This window comes from Plectropomus leopardus, chromosome 12 (genome assembly GCF_008729295.1).
Source record: "Plectropomus leopardus isolate mb chromosome 12, YSFRI_Pleo_2.0, whole genome shotgun sequence".
Taxonomy (NCBI): Eukaryota; Metazoa; Chordata; class Actinopteri; order Perciformes; family Serranidae; genus Plectropomus; species Plectropomus leopardus.
In genome coordinates this window covers 20013466-20035490 of record NC_056474.1, presented here as the reverse complement: position 1 = coordinate 20035490, position 22025 = coordinate 20013466, and the positions used below count along the sequence as shown (strand labels likewise).

The following is a 22025-nucleotide window of genomic DNA, read 5'->3' as shown; positions in this document are numbered from 1 at the left end:
TTGTTTTTGTCCTCTTTCTGTTCCTCATTTTCCTCTCCAAACGTCGTTACCTCTTTGCCCTTCTTCTTCTCCTCTTCTTGTGTCTCGCTCTCCTCTTTGTTATCAGGTAAAACCTTCCTGCGAGCCCCTCAGATGAACATCAACATCGCCACCTGGGGCCGCTTGGTGAGAAGAGCCATACCGACCGTCAGCACCAACTCCTTCAGCCCGCAGGCGGCTGAGACGGGGCCCAGCAGCCTGCCTGGTTCACCCACACCCTGCAGGTACTCACACACTCATACAGAGATGGACTGAGGATATTCAAGAGTAACTAAATCTAAAACTTCATTGGACGGGGTGTTAAAAACAGCCTCTGCTCATACACAGTGACCCACTGGTGACCAAGCTGGACTTTGACAAAGAGCCCACTCCAGGACCCAAACACTATCCAGTACCTGACGACAGCCGGGAGCCGCTGGTGCAGGATAAGATGCCTGACAAGGAGGAAGTACAGGTACAGTGATCTGATCTATGAATTACTGGTATTGTTGACTTATATGAGAGTCATTCAGAAAGTCAGTTCAATGTGAGCGGAAGCTAAACAACACAAACATTTTCTGTCCCCCACATGGCTCAAAAACTTCAAATAAGTCACATCAGTTTATTTGTATAGCACAGTTTTAAAAACAACCAGTGGCTTACCAAAATGCTTTACACGGTAAAAGAAACTGACAAGTGGGCTTTTAGCATGATTTTCAAAACATTTGATGATGGCGGCTGATCGAACATGTAGAGATGCAGTTCCAAGAGTCACTGGTCACAGAAAAAGCACGGCCGCCTTCACACCTTGAACGACTATCATGAGTGGAAATCAGCAGCTTATCAGATGTCCTTTTCTAGGAGGACAGCAAGGATGTAAAAAGTCACTGAGATACACTGCAGCTAGCTAATCACAGCTTTAAAAACAGATGTGGCCACATTTTGCACCAGCTGAAGAAGTTCTCTGATGCCACAATAAAGTGGATTCAATTATATAAGGCGAGAAGAAATAAAAACAGTATTGTCTCAGTAACTTGTAGATGTCAAGACTAAATGTCAGCATTCATTTATTCCTGAAATTTAAAAATCAGGGTCATGTGTAGCACAGGGTTAAATAAGACCTTTCCCATGTATTGACATATGTTCACCTCAATGTGTTTGTCAGCGGTGATTATCTGTAGGGCTAACAGTAACCAAAGATGGACTGGGAAACACTGCATGCATGAGCAGCACATGACGGCTTCCTCACTGAGCTGCTCACTGTGTTTACACTGACGTTGTTGCAGCGCTGCTGCAGAGCTGCCTGCTGTTACCACTACTATTTTTTCACAAATAAAAGTCAATCCTTTACCTATTTATGGAGCCTTGTAGACACTATATTGCCAGCAACAGTAAAATAAAAGTTGTAAGTAAGGTTAAATACTATAGATATTTATGTATTTCTTCAGGTCTGTGGTAGTTATAGAGATTGAAACTATAGTGAAAGGAGGCTTAATGTAAATATGGATATCAAAAGACCATTTTTGCTTTTTGCTAAAAACGTGGGCGTCACGCAATAAAAATCGGTGAGCCTTCTATTCTCTGGATGTGCTGCGGCAGCGCTGTGCTGCTCATGGGAGCAGTGTGGCCCCGGTGTTAATCCAGTGGTAGTCACAGAAGCTAGAAAACTGAATTGATTAAAAACAGTCTCTCCGTTATTGTGTCCTGCAGATCAGTCAAGCAGATCTTAACAAAGCACGTTTGTGAAATTTATGAAGACACAACAAATAAACTGTAATTATCCAGAAACAAATAATTGCCGAAAGCTCAATCCTGATCATTTCTAGTTGGATAAATATCAACGATTTCCCTATTTTACTTATGGTCTTCACTTTTCTTATCCTCCTCCTCTTTGTTGCCTCTCTGCAGGACGCTCTCGCCTCCTTTGACTTCCTGAACAAGAGGAACAGCATGGTGGTGAAGCCCGACCTGGACCGAGTGGTGGAGCAGGAGATGCAGCATCCAGACCTGGAGCTCATTGCCCTCCAGAAAGACACAGAGATAAGGTAACAGAGCCAGGCGCCTGTTCTTTTTTTCCCTTGTTTTTTTTTGTTACTTAGTTACTGGCTGCTGTTCTGCTGCTCCAGGTAGAGTCCTTATTTGAGGAGAGAAGAAAGCATTTATTTCTGTTCAGTGTTGTTCTGTTAATTATTCCCAAACTGTGAGGATGAGCGACCTACAACAATACAGCAAAGAAAGATTTTAAAAACCCGTATTTGGCTGGCAGCTGGCCAAAGTTATTGTTGTTAAATATCTTGACATCTTTTCAAGGTCTGTTCAGTCTTATTTTTTCTGACATGTGAGTGTTCAGTGGAGCTGAAGTATATCTTGGGTGTAAACACTGCCCCCTGGCTTTGAATCTTTAGTTCTGCAACATTAGAGTTACGACCCGCAAGCATTTGTGATGCATACGAACCACCAGCTTCATGCCGGACTCTCAGTATTTCACTCAGTGGATACTCATGGAGACACAATTATTTTTCTAGGGAAGAAGAGCAGTTCCACTTCAGCCTCCAAGACTTCAAATGTGTGGCAGTCCTCGGACGTGGTCACTTTGGAAAGGTATGTTTAATTTGATCATCCAGCTTATGATTATTTAAAATTTTCAGTGAATCAGTATGTTTATTTCCTTGATTTTTTTTGTTTTTTTAGGTCAGAAAGTAATAAAAAAAAATGCTCATTATATTTTTCCCAGTAATTTTCCCACAAAAAGTTTGACCCTCACATGTGATGAATGGCATCAGGTCCTCACATTTCAGAATTTGGATTTGATAAATGTTTGTCTTTTTCACCTTAAATATTACATATTCATTCTTTGTAAGTTGATTTATTGATTAATCGACTAAACGTTTCAGGTTAATTTCAACAGACCAAATCAGGCAGAAAGCTGAGTTTTAGTTCCTTTAAAGGCCAGATGACACAGTTTTTCAAGAATCTAGCTTCAATTTTTGTTATGCATAAAACAGGATAGTCAGGGGGAAATAATCAGGGTGTCTGCTTGTCCTCAAAAGTCTCAAAATGTCTTGGATTTAATTTTTTTATTTGAATTTTTGAGGTCTTAATTGTCACATTTTTTTTTCTCTTTGCATCTATATTTCAGTTTTTCTCGTTGTCAAAATGAGTTCAGCTCTTCTGTGTTAAAGTCCACATTTATAATGTTACAAATGTTAAAACACTGAAACTAATACTCTGTTTAACTTTAGACTTGCACAAACCTGTTGGCAAAACTTAGATTAACTTAACTCACTCTAATTAGCGTACTACTACATTGTTAAGTAGGTGCACAATATGAGCGTGTATGTGATAAAAAGGGGTAAAAAGCCATTTTTTTTCATTTGATCTCAACTTGTAAGTGTCCCTCTCCTCTGCTTCCCCTCTTCAGGTGTTGTTAGCAGAATATAAAAGCACGGGGGAAATGTTTGCTATCAAAGCACTGAAGAAGGGAGACATTGTGGCTCGTGACGAGGTGGACAGGTAAACACTCAAAGTTTATGCTCAGACTGGTGACTCTGCCAAAAAATACTGCAAGACTGCTGATGGAAATGGATCGAACATTTAGTTTGTTATAAAAGTGGTCCTCCTCTCTTTGACAGTCTGATGTGTGAGAAGAGGATTTTCGAAACGGTGAACAGCGTCCGCCACCCGTTCCTGGTCAACCTGTTTGCGTGTTTCCAGACGCAGGAGCATGTTTGTTTTGTCATGGAGTACGCAGCAGGAGGCGACCTGATGATGCACATCCACGCCGACGTTTTCTCCGAGCCCCGGGCCGTGTGAGTGTCTAAATGTCAAAACCTGACCATACGTTCTCAGCCAGTGAACTGTAGTCGATCAGGGTCATGTGTCTTGTTTGATTCACGCCTTCATCATCGGTGGGCTGTGGCGTTCATTTATGCTGTAAACTCCATCAAAGGAAAACGTCACCTGCAGAATGATCATTTGTATGTCACTCACCACTGAGCAGACTGAATTCAGAAAGAAAAGGTTTTTTAAAACATGCCTCCTCGGTGAACAAAGAATACAACAAAGAAAACTTGTCATAGGGTACCCCTCTATCGAAATATCCATTTACAAACTCTCACAGCTCATGCAGTATAAACCAAGTCCCATTTATCCAAACTTATGCTCAGTACTTCCCAAACAGTCTTTTTTGACCGGGAACTGAACTAAAGTGAAACTCATCTGTGATCTCATCAAAGCCAGACCCCGCTGACAAAAACTGTGATCTGTACCTCGCTGAACACAGGAGCTGCTGCTCTAACGCTGCCTCAATCAGTTAGTTCGTTTGTGTCATTGTGTGACTTTGGTAAATCCAAACTAAGCCTTTAAAACACCAAAGTCACACAATAAAACTAACTAACTGATCGAGGCAGCGTTAGAGCAGCAGCTCCTGTGTTCAGCGAGGTAAAAATCAGTTGTTTTTTTTAAGGTAGTCTGGCTCTGAAGAGCAGTGGGTTCTCCTCCCTGTCAGAAAAGGCCTGTTTGGGAAGTACTGAGCGTACGACTGAATTAATGACACTTGGATTATACTGCATGAGTTGTGTGAGAGTTTTGAACGGATGTTTTGATATAGTATTGCTGTTTTTAAATGTTTTAAATTCATCAGGAATTTTCTGCAGATTTGGATTTTTATTTCATCGTGGACAAGGAAAAACAACTTCTTCACAGATAATATAACAGGGTCAGATAGGTATTCTTTGAAAGCTTTATTTTCTGCTTGCATTTAGCAGCACAGAGATAATTTCCATGTCAGAATAAATTACTTTCAATCCTCTCTACCCCCTTCAGTGAGACTCAAGTTGTGTAATAAAATGGGTGTTTTGTTCCCTTGCAGATTTTATGCAGCCTGTGTCGTGTTGGGTTTGCAGTTCTTACATGACCATAAGATTGTGTACAGGTAAGCATTTTGATTCATATGAAGTCATTTGACTCCAACCTTCATCTCTCAGGAACACGGCGTCTTATAAACTCTTTTAATTCACAGAGATTTGAAGCTGGATAACCTGCTCCTGGACACAGAGGGCTATGTGAAGATTGCCGACTTTGGGCTTTGCAAAGAAGGTAAATTTGAGAACCACACGATTCTAAAGGCTTGAGATTAAACAAAAAAACTACAAGAGATCAATATAATGCAGCTTGAAAATTAAAATGGAATATTTTCAACATTATCAGTGATGGATTAAAAGGGACATAATAATAGTTTTCGGAGGATTGGTCCTTTATTAAACATTATCTGCTTTGCCTTCAGGAATGGGTTTCAGGGATCGCACCAGCACGTTTTGCGGCACGCCAGAGTTTCTAGCCCCTGAGGTTTTGACTGAAACGTCGTACACTCGTGCTGTGGACTGGTGGGGGCTCGGCGTCCTCATCTTTGAGATGCTGGTTGGGGAGGTGAGTGCGTGTTGTTCAGTAAAGATTCAGTAGCGTTGGGTACATTTTGTCAGTGATTCACATTCAGATGCCGCTGTCACGTCTCCAACTTTTTCATCTTGGCACGTCTCTTTTCAGTCACCCTTCCCCGGCGACGATGAGGAGGAGGTGTTTGACAGCATCGTCAACGACGAAGTCCGCTACCCACGGTTCCTCTCGACAGAGGCCATCTCCATCATGAGGAGGGTACGTAAAGATAGACTGAGAAGGAAGGGATCAGTCTTAATGTGAACAGATTTAGAACAGCTGAATAATCACCACAGTGCAAAGTGTGCTTGTGTTTCTCTCCCGACAAATCCTCACTTTGACGAGGATGAGACGATTTCATTCAGTAAATGACCAGAGTGTGTCCTCATGGTGCATCAGCTTCATATTTCAGGGTTTCTCGTGTGCAGAGAATTATGAGACGGCAACGTCCAGCCCTCAACAAAACCCACGTCCTCATGAAAACCTCACGTTTTCTGCCATCTGTAACAACAACTCCAGCATTATGCAGACGTGTTGGTGCTGTGCTGTGTGACGCTCACTAAACTGCCTAAGAGAAAGAAATGTTTTGGGGTTTTTTTTAGTAAAAATGAATGTGTTTGGAAAGTACTGAGCATTCATCTTGAGAAATGCGACTTGGATTATACTGTACAAGTTGTGTAAGAGTTTTTTAACTGTTTTGTACAGTTTTGTTGTTGTGAAACGTGGACCCCAATCAATACATCAATAAATTCGCCTTTTTCCATGGAGACATGCGAGAAATTTCCAATGACATATGCCATGTAACACGGATTTTGTTGATGAAGTACTTCTTTAACCTAGTCATGTAATATTTAGTACTTAAGAGTACTTAAAGAACAAATATTACCGGGACAGATGAACATTTAATATCCATTATTTTAATCATATCTTTGTTTTCTTGTAAAAAGTGTTACCATGAGCCAGTTGAGGGCATGAAACATGCCAGTAAAAACCCTGTAATTTCTATATTTTCTGCTTCTCTTTGTGTTTAGCTTTTGAGGAGGAGTCCAGAACGGCGACTGGGAGCGGGAGAAAGGGACGCAGAGGAGGTCAAGAAACATCTATTCTTCAGGGTGAGAAACAAAAACAGAATTTGCACAACTGTTTTGTAATGAATAACTAAAAACCCCACTAATGCGACCCTCTCTGTTTGTCGGCAGAACATGGATTGGAACGGACTGTTGGCTAAGAAGGTGAAGCCGCCGTTCGTGCCGACGATTCAGGGTGCCAACGACGTCAGCAATTTCGACGATGAATTTACCTCAGAGGCTCCGATCTTAACCCCGCCCAGGGAACCCCGAGCGCTGAACTCCGACGAGCAGAACATGTTCTCTGACTTTGATTACATCGCTGACTGGTGTTAGCTTCACCTGACGCCCCGTCTACACACACACACACACACACACGCACACAGACACACACACACACACACACACACTGTGAACCAACACAGCAATGACTGTAGCTCACATCATTTTAAAACTTTCCTCTTCCTTGCCCAAAACATTGAGGAGCAACGAATGCGGCTCCCTGAGCCTTCGGGCAAAACTCTGTGCCATTGAGAAGAAAAAAGTCCGAAAGCCTCCTGAGGATCCCCAGTTATTTTTTAATCCACATGAAGAACTTTTTTTTTTTTTTAAGATAAAGAAAACAAACAAAACTCTGTTGTTGGAGAGTGAAGAGGAGGGATGCTTCATCCTCCCGCTCACGTTGTCGTCGTGTCCATTGTCTGACCACTGAGAATGTTTTCATATGAACTCTGAGAAGAGGGCAACATCACAATCATGTTATCCAGTGTCACTGTCTTCAGTTTATTGATCTGTACAGATTATATTCAGTCGTATATTTTATTGTTGTGCTTTTTCTTTCTTTATTTGCGAAGCCCCTGCCACAGCCTAAGGACATTTTATCTCACTGTTAACGTTGACATTTCTGCCGGCTGTCCAGTGAGTTTGAAGTGCTCAAAGTGTCCTCACTGAGCTGTCCACTACAACAAACATCTTGACTACTAACTGCTGCTTCTTGACTTGAAGTCAAAGTCTTCACACTACAGTTCTGTTTGTCTTAGGGGTCTGGTCTTTGTCTGCAACCTGTTTTCATGGGATAATTTATCCTAAAGTCAGAAACATATTTTTCCTCATTCCACCATGTTTTGGTGCAGAGTGTTGAGGATATCAGCCGTAGAGATGTTCGCCTTCTCTCCAAAATAATGGAACTAGATGTCACTCGGCTTGTGGCGCTCAAAGCACAAAAAAATACATTTGAAAAACTCAACAGGACTGTCTCTTTCCAGAATTCGTGACTAGCTCATTTAGCACCACTGAGCTAGCTGACGTTTCAGCTCAGCTGCAAAAGACACAATAAATGTTTACATCTCACGCCGTCAGGAGCAGTCATGAGTGGAAGCTGCTTCTTTCTGCGCATTGTTACGGTTGGCGGGTGTAGGGTCAGTAGAAAGAAAATAGTTCCTACATGAAACTGCTCACAACAAGGTCTGTGGATTATCTCAAGTTACTAGGTCCTGATTTCTGGAAAAGAGACATTGTATTTTTTTGGCGCTTTGAGCAGCACAAGCTGAGTGCCATCTAGTGTCTCCAGATGATATCTTCAGCTCTCTGCACCTCACACCAAAACAATCGAAATTGATAAATTGCCCTTCAGGTAAGAGGAAAAATGTGTATTTTTGATTTTGGTGTGAATTGTCACCTCAAGTTTTTTCGGTCTTTGCTTCCATGTCTGCAAACAAAAACCCTCATAATAATAATAATAATAGCAATACTCTTTAGTATAAAACAGCAGTCCATCCAGTGTTAAATTAACCACCATAACTAGTTTTATATGAACATGAGCTGATGATTAAAAATACATTTTGGCCACAAGAAGTAATTTTTTTTTTCTGATGCCTTCTAGTGGCTCTGTAGCTTGAGGTTGACATTCAGCTGAACTCAGTCCTAAAAATCAAAGTGCTGCTTGGTATTGCAGTATCTTTTGGAGCAATAAAATCAGATTTTTTTTTAGTTCAATTGGATTCCAGTTGTTTGTTTTTTTCCTCATTGAGTGGCTACTTGAGAACCTGATAGCATTTCCTTGTTACCTCAGTCAAAGTGAAAACACTAAAGTGAGTCGCACAGTCAAAAGCTACTAAAACCAAATTCATCCTGTCCCTCTTGAAGCAGCAGAGAAACAAATTCCTCAATGGTTAAAAAAAAAAAAAAAAAAAAAAAGATATAATAAAAGATAATCTGATTGATGGGCTGACAGCTAAAGTGAAGATGTGTTGTGCAGCAATCCTTCAAAAGTGCTGAGCGTTTTTTTGGGGTGGGTGGGTGGAGAACATGCGAAACTCAGTAACTCTAGATTGTTGTCAAAATGTTTCCCACGCTGCTCTGCGATCAGTCCGGCACAGTGGAACCAGCTGATGACTTTGTCAGTTTGCATGTCACACACGGACTCAAATGTTGGAGACTTGTTGATATGAATCACTACAGGGGAGGGCAGGGTATATTATATATACATACTGTATGTACACAATTAAGCTGAAAGCACTAATTTTATCAATAGTTTTTAATTATCTACATTTCTTAATGATGGAAATAGATTGTACAAAGTTTTTTTTTTGTTTTTTTTATTCTTTGCTTGTGCATGTTGTCGCCAGAACAGATGGAAACTTTATGGATGGTACACCAATGCTCAAGTCTCACAGCTGTTAACTGTTCACCCCGGTGTAAAAAGAAAAGGCATTTCTGCAGCTGTTTGTCGCCCATCATGATGCACAAATTAAACATTTGTAATAGTGGCTGTGCTTTTATTTGTACCTTTTCTTCACTGTGGAGTCTTTTAAGGAGGTCTTGTATTCAAAGGTCCAGTGTGGAGGATTTGAGGGCATCTTTTGACAGAAATGTTATATAATATTCATAACTAACTTGCTGAAAAAACAACTTAACATAGTCAAGCTGGTGTGGAATTAGTGAAAATCATGGAAAGTTCTGGAAAGGTCATGGAGTTTTGTGTGTAATATTTTTTTTTACAGTAATCTTCTGTGGCTAACCTTCCCCAAAATGTAACAAAACTGCAAATTTAATTTCTGTAGCCATGGACATGAGGTAATATGCGTCAGTGTGTAGTTTTTTTTTTTACCATCACATATGAAGGAGACATTTTTGTTTATCAAAACAAAAGATAACTGAGCCCAACACGTTTTGAACTATGCCTTAGTTTCTGTACATGGTTAGGTGAGAAGTATATATTTTTTATCTTTGTGCTCTTATTTTGAAGCCCTCCGGACGGGGGATAATTAGGACAGTGTCCCAGGTGTCTTCAGTCAGTCCACTCGGGAAAACGCCAGCACACGGGTTTTAAACCGCTTTTGTTTGTTTAAAGTATTTTTTGTTGTTACTCGTAATATTTTTGGACCGCCATCACAAGTATCATCGGACTGGACCGTGAAAATCAACCTGCAACGATCAACGTTTAAACGCGGTAAATGACGCAGCGACACTCACCTGTTCACTGTTTCACGTGGGAGCACGAGGGAATCCCTGTATATTAGGGCTCCCACACATTTTCATGGACACCATTTCAAAACTTTTCCATGACTTTTCAATGACCTTTTTTTTCTTGCGGCACTTGCGTAAGATTCAAACTCACCGTCGGAAGTTAGAAAATCCAACGATAATTTCTGGTTATAATAAATTGCGTCATTTTGTGCTTTCCAAAATAAATAGTAATAATAATAATACCACCCCCACGTTCTTAGTCTTCTATAAAATTCGCCTAAAAATAAAGAAAAATAAATCACCAAAAATAAAGAAGAAAAAAATACTTAAAAAAAAACAAAACAAAAAAAAACATGCCATTCCAATTAGTTTTCTTTATGGAAAAAAAAGTTGTTTTTTTTTTTAAGTTTTGTAAAGAAATATTAATCACCCGCGGGTTTAGAAGTCATGTTTTCTTCAAAAAACGGTGGCAAAATAACTACAAAATACAGACATTTAAAGCTGTATGCTCCTCCCATGAAGTCAAAAGTGCTTAAAAAATGATTTGACATGACTAGTGCGCAGACAAGGTACAAGGTACATTTATTGACATTTTTCTTAAACGTGGTTTAAGAAGAAATGAAATTAAAGTTGACCCTAAATCGTGCTGCATCTTTTGCAGTCGGAGTTGAGTCTCACAGCCTGGACAGAGAAGTTGCTCTGTAGTTTGGTGCTTCTGCAGCAGATACGTCTGTATCTTTTTTTTTTTATCCTTTGGGCTCTGTGCAGACGCCTCACTTCACCGAGGTCACTGATGCTCTGCAGATGGGAACCAGTGATGTTGTGGGCAGTTTTAATCACCCGCTGTAGGGCCTTCCTGTCCGGGCCGTGCACGGACCATGCCAGTTTGTGATGTTTCCAGTCAGTGTGTGCTTCCAAATGATGTAGCAGGATCAAAGAATAAATCTTCATTTCATTTTTAAACTATGTTTTAAAAAATGACTCATGAATCTACCTTGTACCTTAAGTGCTCACAAAGAGGCTGTGGAGTTTCCGTTCTTTTAAAGTACACGAGCAGAATAGTAAAACAGCTTTTATATCAACAAACGTTTACTGTTATTCAGACCATGAGCCGATTACCATGCTTTAGTGAAAATCTTTTATTTTCTTGTTTAAATTACTTAGAACAGTTCAAACAAACTAACAAAATAGAACCAGGTCATTTTTCTACAAAAACAAAGTTTTATGTATACAGTATGAAACCGGCCTAAAATTGCAAGCATCAATTACATTTTCCCACTTGGACATATATACATGATACAGTATATACAAGCAAATGAAATACTGTAAGTACAGTCTGCAAGCCGTTTATTTAAGCACTGGAATGTGTCCGTTATATTCCTGTGAGGGCGCCTCGACGACGGCTCCGAGTCTTAGGAGGGACAAGAGAAATCTTCCAAATCCAACACAAATATGATTTTTTTTTAAAAAAAGGAGAACACAGTCCTGTAAGTACAGCAGAAAACATCGTCACTGTGTTGGGATTGCGTCCTCACAGTTGGGGCAGTTTGTCGACCGGTGTGTCGAATTTGAAGTCTGGAGGGAAGAGTTCTGCAGCACGTGGGTAGATGAGTCGGTACGACTGTCTGATCGTAACGTCTGCGACGCCGGCGATATCCCCGATTTCTGTGGAGGCATCGGTGACATGTTTCAACTCATGAATCTGAAAGCTACTGCATCCTCAAAAGTGCAAACAAAGTGGGAAATAAAATGACAGATTTTTTAAATCAATTTAGAGAAAGTTTGAGCTGAAAATCATTATATCTGAAGCTAGAGGGACACAACCATCCTGGTCATTAGTATTGCCGTCTGTCAGCTTTAAGCATTTCTCTTAAATAGTGGCGTAAAAAAGTCCACAGTTCAGTTCAGACCTCAATTTTTTCTGTTTTTTAATCTATTTATTTATTTTTTAATTAGTTGAATGAGGAAAAAATGAGGATAAAGTTTTCTGGGTTTTAACAAATCAGCTACAATAACACTAAAGAACACTGAGGGAGATGAAGTTTATCATTAAATGAACTAAATCAAGAGGTCTGAACGTTGGTAAACACTGTTAGAAATCAACAATCTCAAACATTTCATAAACTTACTACACAGGCTAACTTCGTACCCCTCTTTTGCTTTATCCTGGACCTGCGCGCTGCTCTACTCTGCTGTCTGTACGTTGTGCCTCTCAGCCCTGACCATCAGACCCCCCCCCCGCACACCCACACAGAGAGACACACACACACACACACACACACACAATAAAACTGACAAATTAAAGCTTCAATAACTTAACATTGGTTTAACCGTCGATATACTGGACATGTTCTCAGTGAATACACGGCGAGTTTGTTGTTCAGTCAAGTTTAACTGTCCACGGGCTGCGTTCCAATCTGGTTTAGTGTAGATTTTTAACAGGTCAGAAAGTCCAGAATGACAACCTCTGAAGTACATGAGGATCTATACTGTGGTCTGAGTAAAAGCAGGATTCTGTAGACTGTGCCCCCTTAAAGACTGAGACCTTTACAGCGGCCCAGGTTCAAGTCCGACCTGCAGCCCTTTGCTGTTTGTCACCCCCCCTCCCCCCTTTTCTGTCTCTCTTAAACTATACTATCCGTAAGGAGATAATTCGGACTCCTATCTTTGCAAAAGGGTTCTGTGAGCTCGGCCGACAACAAATATCTCCCATTGCTAAGTCGTTACTAAGGTTCGTCCTATTTCCTGGAGTAGTGAAGGTGTCCATTGCATGAGAACTTTTTTGGTTCTCAAGAAATGCACTGTGATCTTATAACTGTGGAAAATAACTGTCATTGAGATACAGCCTCATCACTCACCTTTTTGGGTCTTCTTCTCGGCCGAGGCCTGGGAGGCCATGTAGATGGCTGCAGCAGCCACTGAGATGGGGCTCCTGCCGGGCACCAGGTCGAGCTCCACGGCCTTCCTGGCGATGAAGGTGGCCGCCATCTGCACCTGTTTGGGTAAACCGAGGTTTGAGCAGAAGCGGGACATGAAGTCTCCGGTGGTGATGAGGTCCACGCTGGTCTCCAGCGCCTTCAGGATCAGCTTGAAGCACCTGCCGATCTCCTTCTTGGAGATCCGCGAGACAGCGCAAATCTCTGTGGAGGGAGGGAGAGGGCGAAACTCGTTTAGACGTCGAAGAAATTCTCCGCTTTTTTTCTTTCTTTGGTGAATCTCTTTTGTGACTTTGAGGACTCGGTCTATATGTTGAGCCAGAGGTCGCCCTGTCGTGAAATGTTTTTACCGGCCAGACAAAACAGCATCGGGGAGGCAAGAGGATAAATAATCCGCAAACTATAACTTCCTCTCCTAACACGAGATGGTGAAAACATTTTAGCCACCGTAGGTGATTTTGTACCAACAATTATTCCTAAAGAGCAGTCGCAACTTCAATAATACGGCAGATAGCTCAAAATTTTACAATAAAATAAACCGTTTCCTCTGACCTTTAAATGTTCGTGGCACGCCTTCCTGTCTGCAGGCGATGTAGAGACAGGCCGAAGCGATGGCATCGTTGGCTCGCCCCTTCAGGCTCTTCTGTTCATAAACCTGCTTGAATAAATTGTTTGTTCTGTCCTGCAGAGCAAAAACATTAATTTACAGAAAACAATTAATTTGCATCCTCTCAATAAAGGTCTTAACATCAATCTTCCCAAGACGTAAGACCTAAGATATAAGACACTTTATTACTGCAGATGTACAACGAAACTGTTCCGAAATTCAACCAAGTTTCAGGGTTTTGTTCCGAGAGTAGGGATTAAATGGTTTTTGTCTTTATAAATCCAAAATAAATGTTTTTTGTAAAAGTTTGACATCTATAAAAAATAGATTAAATAAATAGTAAGAGAACAAAACTGCAGTTTTTAGACGCCTTTTACACAAAAACACGCGTATGAAGGCGTCCTCAGCCCACACGTGTGTAAACTTCAGCAGAACTGCAGCCTGCACTTTAGTTTCCTCCTCAATGATAAACCACAGAATTACACAGAATTACCATAGAATCAAGTTCACTTCCAGTTTCTTTTGCTCCCTTTCTAACTGTGTTTTTGCCTTCAAATGCATGATTTTCTTTTCTCTCTGTGTGTGAGAGCGTTTAGTATGATGCAGGTATTACAGCTTGTTTTGGCTCTTTTTGTTTCACAGCTTGTTTCACACCTAATAGGATAATATTTCGAAAAAGTACATTACACAATCATATTTAAAAAAAAACAAACTTACTATGATGTTCCTTGGCAGGTTGATGCGATCTGCCATGGTGCTGATTTCTTTGAAGGCGTTGAGCATGGCCCGGTCAGAGCTGCTCATGGTTCGCCGGTTCTGATACTTCGAGTTACCAAACTCATCAAAACTAGCAGCGCCAGTTCCCTGTGGAGGAAACGGTGGGCGTTAACCAGGAAATCTCACTGTAGTCTTAGTCCAAGACATACCATAGTCATTTTTCAGGACTTGGTTTACTGTGATTGCGGCAGACGTTCACAGACAGCGTCACTGATGTCTCTTACATCGCCACTTTGGTGACTAGAGAAAGCTACAAGGGCACTTCCGTTTGCCGTAAATGGAGCCTTCGTTTTCCAGGGAGATTGCAACCATCGGCCTTAACAACTGCACAGTAAAAGCCAAATTTATGGGGAACCAGTCTGAACGCCAAATGTGTCATTATTCCATAGTTTTTACACTGTGCAATCAACGTTTATTTCATAATGATTAGTTAAAGCAAAAACTTCTATTTCGTCTATCTCCACTTTAATCTCAATGATTAAAATGCTGAAATAATTATCAAAACTGTAAATGCCATTAATGTTTCAGCATACCATCCGAACATGAAATAATCAAAAAATATTCAAACTTTCCAACAATTATCATTAACATTTGAAAACAACTGTGATTTTAACAGAACGCGGGAAACAAGGTTCATTTTTAACACGACCGTCTCTCACCTTGCCAATCATGGTGGTTAGGTCGCCGCCGTTCAGCAGCGGGTTCTGGGCGTCTCCCACTCTGGAAGGATCTTTGAGGGCTTTCTCGTTGGAAAACGTTCTCCACTCTGAGCCCACATCAATTACACGGTCACCTGAGGAGAGGAAAATGCATGAGATGCGTACGAAATTAAACCTAGAAATAGCTCAAGATCATTTTCTTTGACGTCATTCCAAAAAGCCCGACTTGGTATATTTGCTGTAGGAATTTAAAATATATCGTACTTCAGTGTAGAGTTAAAGTGTTTCTGATGGAGCGCCGCCTGTTTTAATCTTTGACATTGATGAGATGGTTTTTAGCCGCGGCAGCAACAAAAGAAATCATGTTTCAAATGCAAAATGCATCCAGATTTAGGCCTAGCCCACATATATCCGCATGTTCCCGGAAAAAAACAAAAATAAATAAGTGTCCACATGGGGCACCCCGTGTACAGAGGCCACATCCTCGCCACTGCGGGTTTGAGTCCGGCCTCAGCCCTTTGCTGCATGTCGTCCCCTCTCCCTCCCTGTTTCGCACTTAAGCTGTCCTGCCATTTAAGGCAAAAAGCCTGATAAAATCATCTTTAAAAAAAAAAAACAAAGAAAAACGTCCACACAAGAAATTTAAAAAACATCTGAGTCCAAATAAAAACACAAAAACACAACTGAAGCGCTATCATAGCACGCCAAACCAACAGATGACTATGTAACCCAATCACACAAAGAGGAATAAGAGGAAGGGTCGACCAATCAGAGGCCTAAAAATAACCCCTCATTATTACATTATGTACGTTTTAAAAAATACCCATATATGTGGGGACTACTCATTAATACAATCTTGCGCATCGACGGCTGCACCTTTTTTTCAGAAACAGGTTTTTTTCTTCCCTCCCTGACAGAAACAAGATTGGTGAACTGTAGTGAGTCAAACAGTGAGTCAGTCTCAGAAATGGGACACAGCACTTTGATACATGTGACAGATTTTATTCAGCATTGTGTGAGTCACCTAAAAATACAAACAACTTGTGCACACAAATTATGTGTCTCCACTTTGTTCTCCTCCCTCTGGAATAATTAACCTGAAGATGGTTCCATATCAGCACAACTCCCTCATGCAAACATGTCTTCCGGCGTCTAAAACTCAAATATTGTAAATAATATCGTCTCATTATCTCCGCGCTCTTTCTTCAGCTCGTCCACAGCCCACTTTAAGTTTTACTACGATAATATAATCTGAATCTTGCACAAACGTCTTTCCTTCCCTCTCTTGTTTTTCATTACTTATCATTGTGTGCTGTGAGTCAGAAACAAGACATGATCTGAACAAATGTTCAGTCATTCACGTACATCAAATCTGAGATGTACAAAAGATAAACGGTGTGACAAAGGAAGGGTATATAGTTAGTTATCATGACTGTCTGTTCTTGGAGCTGCACAGCGGGGTGGAGGATTAGATTTCTGATATTTTAATCCTGTTAGACTTTTTTATACCATCCATTCATTCATCTCCTCAGAGGGCAGCCACAGCTATGGGAGCAGGAACAGAGGGCACTTTAGCTCGCAGCAGACAGCGGCTGGCGTCTCTCGTCTCTCACCTGACCTGGTCTCCGCTCAGCGGGCTCATTAGAGGAGAACTGTGTGTTCCCTGCGGCTTTGTCCTACAGTCTGCATCACATGTTGAAAGATTTTTTTTCCTCGTACGCTTTGCCTGTGCTTTTCATGACTGTATGCACCTTGGTGATAAATGAAAACACCAGACCAGGCTGAGATATAACTGTTAAACATTTATTCTAATACTTCACTGATGTTATTCTTTTCCAGAATTTTAACCACATCACCACTGAGATGTGAAATCTAATCAAAAAAAGCAAAGTGCACTTTTTTTTGACCTGGCAGAGTACAACATAAACTAAGGAGGCGTGGCAATGCTGCTAGATCCTGAAGATGAATATCTGTTGGCAGGTTAGATGGCATTACTGATAAATTAAATAATTGCAGGTAGCTTTCCCACATTGGAGACTGTGTCCTTGTGTAGCCTGTCAACTCAGCTGATGTTCACATGAAAATTTTAAACGCGCTGCCCTCAAACCAAAGCAAACAGGTTCAGGAAGACACGTGCTGAGAGAGTTTAGCATCTGCTGAATATCTGACTGTGACAGAGGTCTACTGAGTGGAGTAAATAAAAAGAAAAAAAAACAGGAAAGTAAAATGCAACAGAAGCATGTGTTGTTACACTAAAAGCTCTATTATTCACAAGTGCACATGATGTTGTAGTGCATATACTGACCTACTACAAGGCCGCATTCAGGGCAAATCATGTCCCCTGCTCTGTAGTCCTCCACCAGGATGGCATCAGGGTGGTTGGGACACTGAACTCTGGGAAGGGTCAGACCATCTCCACTAAAAAAGCAGAATAGCAGTTAAGAGATCAAACAGCTCTAAAGGCAAGAAAAAGGCAGTAAAGGGAGGAAATGGAAGACAGACGCAAACAAAGGGTGGGGTATAGAGAGAGAGAGGTCACGACACAAAACACACTTTACAGTCTCATCTACAAGAGCTGGAAAACAAATTGAATATTCAAACTGCAAGTGTGTGGCTTGTTAAAGATCACTCACGAGAGGAAACAGCAAATGAAAACCAAAAGAGCTCAGATCATTTCAATACCTAATACAGCAGTTATATATAAATATTTCACTTTCACTTTTACTTTCCCCCTTTTGTTGCTGAGAAGAAATAATTTGTCCGAGAAGGCTGAAGGCACAAAAATGGCTGCTGCTGGATCGGGGAAATTTAAAAATGTGCATCAAGTGATTAAGAAAAACAAAATCAGAGGCCAGTAGGGGTCATCATATCAATCCATGATTAACTGCCAACAGCTAATAGACAACATCAAACAACCTGAAGGCAAAGCACAAAAAGTAGATGAGAAGATAACTGCCATAGTTAGGACTGCAACTAACAATCATAATCACTATTGATCAAACCAAAATACAAGAAAATACGTTTAAAAAGGGATAGAAAGAGAGAAAGAAAGGTTTAAACTTTACTTGTGACAGCGTCTGAAAGCAGCATAAGGAAAGTTATGTATTTCCAGATTTCAAAGGGTTAATCTTTCCATTATCTTCTCCATCTATTGTTTAGCATTTTAAAAGTAAAAAACCGTGGGGAAAAGGGTTCTCCGATATTAAAGTCACATGTTCACAATACCCAAGATATTAAATTGTATAGATCAACATCACATGAAACTCAGAGACTATTTGAGGTTTTTTTTTTTCACACACAAAAGAAAAAAAGTGATCAAAAATAGTTGATGATTAATGATCTGCCGATGGATCTACGGATGGACTAACTGATCGTTTCAGATATACATATATATATATATATAATATGATAATAACAACATGTACACGTTGACTCCTGAATTACATCCAACAACCGAAACGTCACGATGATGTGGCGAAAGCAAAACAGATGATCTAATGTACATTAAATCAGGGTCACGCGATCATTAATATGCATTTCCACTTTTCCCTTTCTTCAAATTTACACACTGAAAAAACGGAGCACTTCCCCTGATTGTGGTTGTGAGAGAAAAAAACACCGAAGAGGAACGAGAAGCAATGTTTTTGGCGCAGATCATCATTTCGTCCTGACACAGTATACAAAGCTTGTCTCGGGTTTGCTCGCTGAGGCTGTCCACGATGGCTTTATTTGGGCGCAATAACGGACCGTAATGTGTTTACAAACGACACGAACCCAACGCTGCTCACTCCGCGGAGACTCTACGTTTTTAGCACAAGTTTCAGCTTCAAACTACGCTAGCCTGGATAATTTCGTTAACCACAGAAGACCCCAAGGGGCGACAAAACAAGTCTGCAACGCGAATAACACGATAACCGACCGAGGCTATTGAGTACGAGCACAATGTAACGGTGAACAGTGACTTCTGGCAACATCTAACCAGCAAGCTAGCTAAGTAGCAGTTACCGAGCACAATACATCCGTACAAAGGTACGAGGCAGGGCGTGATGTTATTTTGAGGATCACAGGCGTCTCTCATCATGTCCAATTCGACATGTTTTACAGAGGGACAATCTGAGAGCCACATATGAAGAAGAAAGAGGTGCTATATTTAGTTAAAGTTGCTACGCACCGGCTCGTCGACGCCATGTCGCTCCTCACTCCGCCCGTTTGTCAAAGAAATAATTGCCCGCAGTACCTCTATTTATAACTTTTTGCGATCACGTGCTCCGTGGTGTACGGTGAGCCACAAGGCTCAAACCAACCGGAATATTTTACCGCTTTTACAACATTTTGTTAATAAAGTAACACTGACAAATTAATGCAGACGTCTGTGGATATACCATCAAGTGTACAATCTGGTCATGTTCGAAATTAGACTCTTTCAACCTTGACAACAGGATCTGTTGTTGGAATGTTTTTGTTTTTTCATTAGCTGAATTTTTTGTTGATGCAATAATTAATTTTTTTTGCTAATGCTGTAGCTGATTTTTTTTTTTAAATTTTTTTTGTAAATGCAATAGCAGATTATTTGTTGATGCTGGAGTTGAAGTTCCATCAGTGCTGTGGCTGATTTTTTGTTAATGCTAAAAATGAATTCCTGTTAATGTCGTAGCTGATTTCTTGTTTATGTTGCAGCTGAATTTGTGTTAATGCTGTAGCTGACTTATGCAGTAGCCTCCTTTTATAGTTTCCTTGGTAACCGATAGGAAGTAAACAGGGACCAAGGGAACAGAACAGCAATGAAAGGCTCTAAAATTAATAGATTATTTTAAAATCCTTTCTATGCAGTGTGCCTACAAATCACCAAAATCAGGCTACATCCCAAAACTGCAAAAGACAAACAATCAAAGCAACAGCAGGCTACAATACAAATTTACATACAGTACCAATGAGATGACATAAAATACCTCACAAGCTGATCTGACTGAAACTCTCTGGGTTGCTAACGATTAATTAGGACTGATTAATAGGAGGTGAATTAACAGGACATTGTTTATTCTTTCCCTATATTTAGCACTAAATCACACTGTTATTTACGGGAGAGTTCCTTGAAAATGATTCAAGGAATTAATCAGCAATCAAACAGGTACAAACTTTATATTTCCCCTGAATGTAAGATTAACTGTTGGTGTGGCTGCCCCACATGGAAACAAGGAAACCCGTAATTAACATAACAATAAAACTGAGATAAATAATATCAGTTTTTATGACAAAGTTATATAAATGACTAGTTAAAACTTCAGTACAGCAATGATGAATCTCTTAACTGTACTGATTTATCCTAAGATGCCCAGTGAAAAAAAGGTCTGTCTTCTTGTTATTTAACAGTGCCAGCCTGTGTCTCTGACTCTGTACCAATCTGTGACCGCTCCTCTGCATCATACTTCGCAGGCCTCTGAAGGAAACAACACAGTGCCACAAAGACTCACTTGATTTGGTGAGATTTTCTTTTAACAGAATAAGAAATCTACATCTGTCTACAAATGAAATATCTGTTGTATAAATGCAAAATACTTACTAGTTGTTTGAAGTAGTCAACATAGATTTATTTATAGCACTTAAGTTATCACAAAACTTATTTCGAGTTGACTATAAATTATTGTAATGTAAATGTAACGCATTGTAATCACCTCAGCAGTATCTGGGAAGAACGGCAGTGTGCATCAAGACAACAGCAGGTGGAGCTAAATCGAAAGAGTGTGTCAGATGGATCAGCAGCTACACTCATCAAAGCCTCACATCTATCTGTATTATTATTAGTTAAAAATGTGGAGCTCCAGGCAACATTTTAGACCTATCTCTGTTTTTAAAAAAGGGCAATTTTCCTATAGCACTATTTACTTGCACAACTCTAATCCCAATACACCAGAACACATACTTCCTTGTCACAAAGCTAAAGGCACACTCTTTCACTGCTTGTGGGGATGTAATGTGGCCAAAGGTTTTTGAAGGCAGGTTCTTGGCATAGTTAGTCAGATAACAAAACAAAAAAAAAATCAAACTTGCTGGCCAAGGCTATGCATCTTATCCAAGAGGAGTGACTGTGTGCTAATAGATTTGTTTCTCTCACATGCTAAAAGACCAACAGCTATAGGATGGAGAGATGTGAACAAAGTTTAAAGCAATATGTACAATACTGACATTTTAGGAAGGGAAAGATGGCAGCTTTTTTAAAATATCAGGGAGAGCTTCATGGACTTTTTGAAACAAAATGTTGATGAAGACCAATAAAACCAAAGATGGGAGTGGGGTTGAGGAAACTGGAAATAAGAATCTAAAGTTTCGCAGCCCTTGTAATCTTCAGGATTTCTGTACGTTGTAATTACTGTAACATCTGTTTTTCACCTCTTTTTAATTAGGGCCTGAGCACAGCACCAACAGTGCGAGGACCCTATTGAAATTGAAGAAATTCTTCTTTTTTTTAAAATTTTGAACAAGTAAGACCCATTTTTTAGGGCCTTAACATACTTAAAAAGTCATTAAATTTTGCACAGACATCAGGACTGGCGAAAAATTTGATATTTTACCATCAAAAAATGGCACAGGAGCGCCACCCAACAGACTTCAAACGAAGGAGCCCCTCCGGCCCTTTTCATGTACACATACAAAAATTTGGTGGTGTATGGAGCATCACAAAACAAAGAAAAAAGTCAGTGGCAGCCAATACTCCTCATATTTTATATGAATATTTTTATGGAAAAAAAATGCATTTTTGATCAGTAGCTTCCAGGATTTGACTAAATGACTCAGAATCAGTGCTGGATCATATTACTACACTGGTTGGTTAAGAAACAGCTCTTTTTATTGCATTTGGATACTGTGAATTAGGTTTTTGCACATTATTGGCAGAGGGGACATTTCTAGTTTTCTTTTCTGGCTTTTTCAAATGCTTTACTGTCCATTGTCACACACTGGACATGGAACCACCTTTCACAGTTAAATATGAGGAGTATTAAAAATGCAATAAAAAGAGGTGTGTTGCGACCAGCCAGGGTAGTAATGTGACCCAGCACTGATT

The 22025-nt window shown here is 40.3% G+C and overlaps 2 protein-coding genes across 2 annotated transcripts in view; one reads left to right on the top strand and one right to left on the bottom strand.

Annotated features, from left to right (window-relative positions):
* Positions 1-7340, top strand: part of pkn2a (protein kinase N2a) — a 31205-nt gene extending 23865 nt beyond the window's left edge. Inside the window, exons 12-23 of the mRNA XM_042497407.1 lie at positions 107-263; positions 367-493; positions 1927-2063; positions 2544-2619; positions 3440-3531; positions 3651-3827; positions 4889-4951; positions 5039-5115; positions 5303-5445; positions 5563-5670; positions 6483-6563; positions 6651-7340. Of these exons, the coding sequence (XP_042353341.1) occupies positions 107-263; positions 367-493; positions 1927-2063; positions 2544-2619; positions 3440-3531; positions 3651-3827; positions 4889-4951; positions 5039-5115; positions 5303-5445; positions 5563-5670; positions 6483-6563; positions 6651-6854 (1442 nt within the window). The 3' untranslated portion in view covers positions 6855-7340. The remainder of the gene's footprint in view (positions 1-106; positions 264-366; positions 494-1926; positions 2064-2543; positions 2620-3439; positions 3532-3650; positions 3828-4888; positions 4952-5038; positions 5116-5302; positions 5446-5562; positions 5671-6482; positions 6564-6650) is intronic.
* A 3804-nt stretch (positions 7341-11144) lies between these two features.
* gtf2b (general transcription factor IIB) lies at positions 11145-19199 on the bottom strand. The gene is made up of 7 exons (XM_042498372.1): positions 19137-19199; positions 17271-17383; positions 14966-15099; positions 14247-14393; positions 13475-13604; positions 12845-13126; positions 11145-11651 (listed from the first exon to the last, which is right to left on the bottom strand). Exons 1-7 carry the CDS (start codon positions 19151-19153, stop codon positions 11518-11520), a joined length of 957 nt encoding a protein of 318 aa, XP_042354306.1. The 5' UTR covers positions 19154-19199; the 3' UTR covers positions 11145-11517.
* Positions 19200-22025: the final 2826 nt, after the last annotated feature.

Excerpts from the sequence above, each read along its gene's own strand:
- gtf2b (XM_042498372.1), bottom strand. Across the intron at positions 13,605-14,246 it reads ACCTGCCAAGGAACATCATA|GACAGAACAAACAATTTATT; the intron begins GTAAGTTTGTTT and ends TTTGCTCTGCAG. Across the intron at positions 11,652-12,844 it reads CGAGAAGAAGACCCAAAAAG|AAATCGGGGATATCGCCGGC; the intron begins GTGAGTGATGAG and ends ATGCCTCCACAG.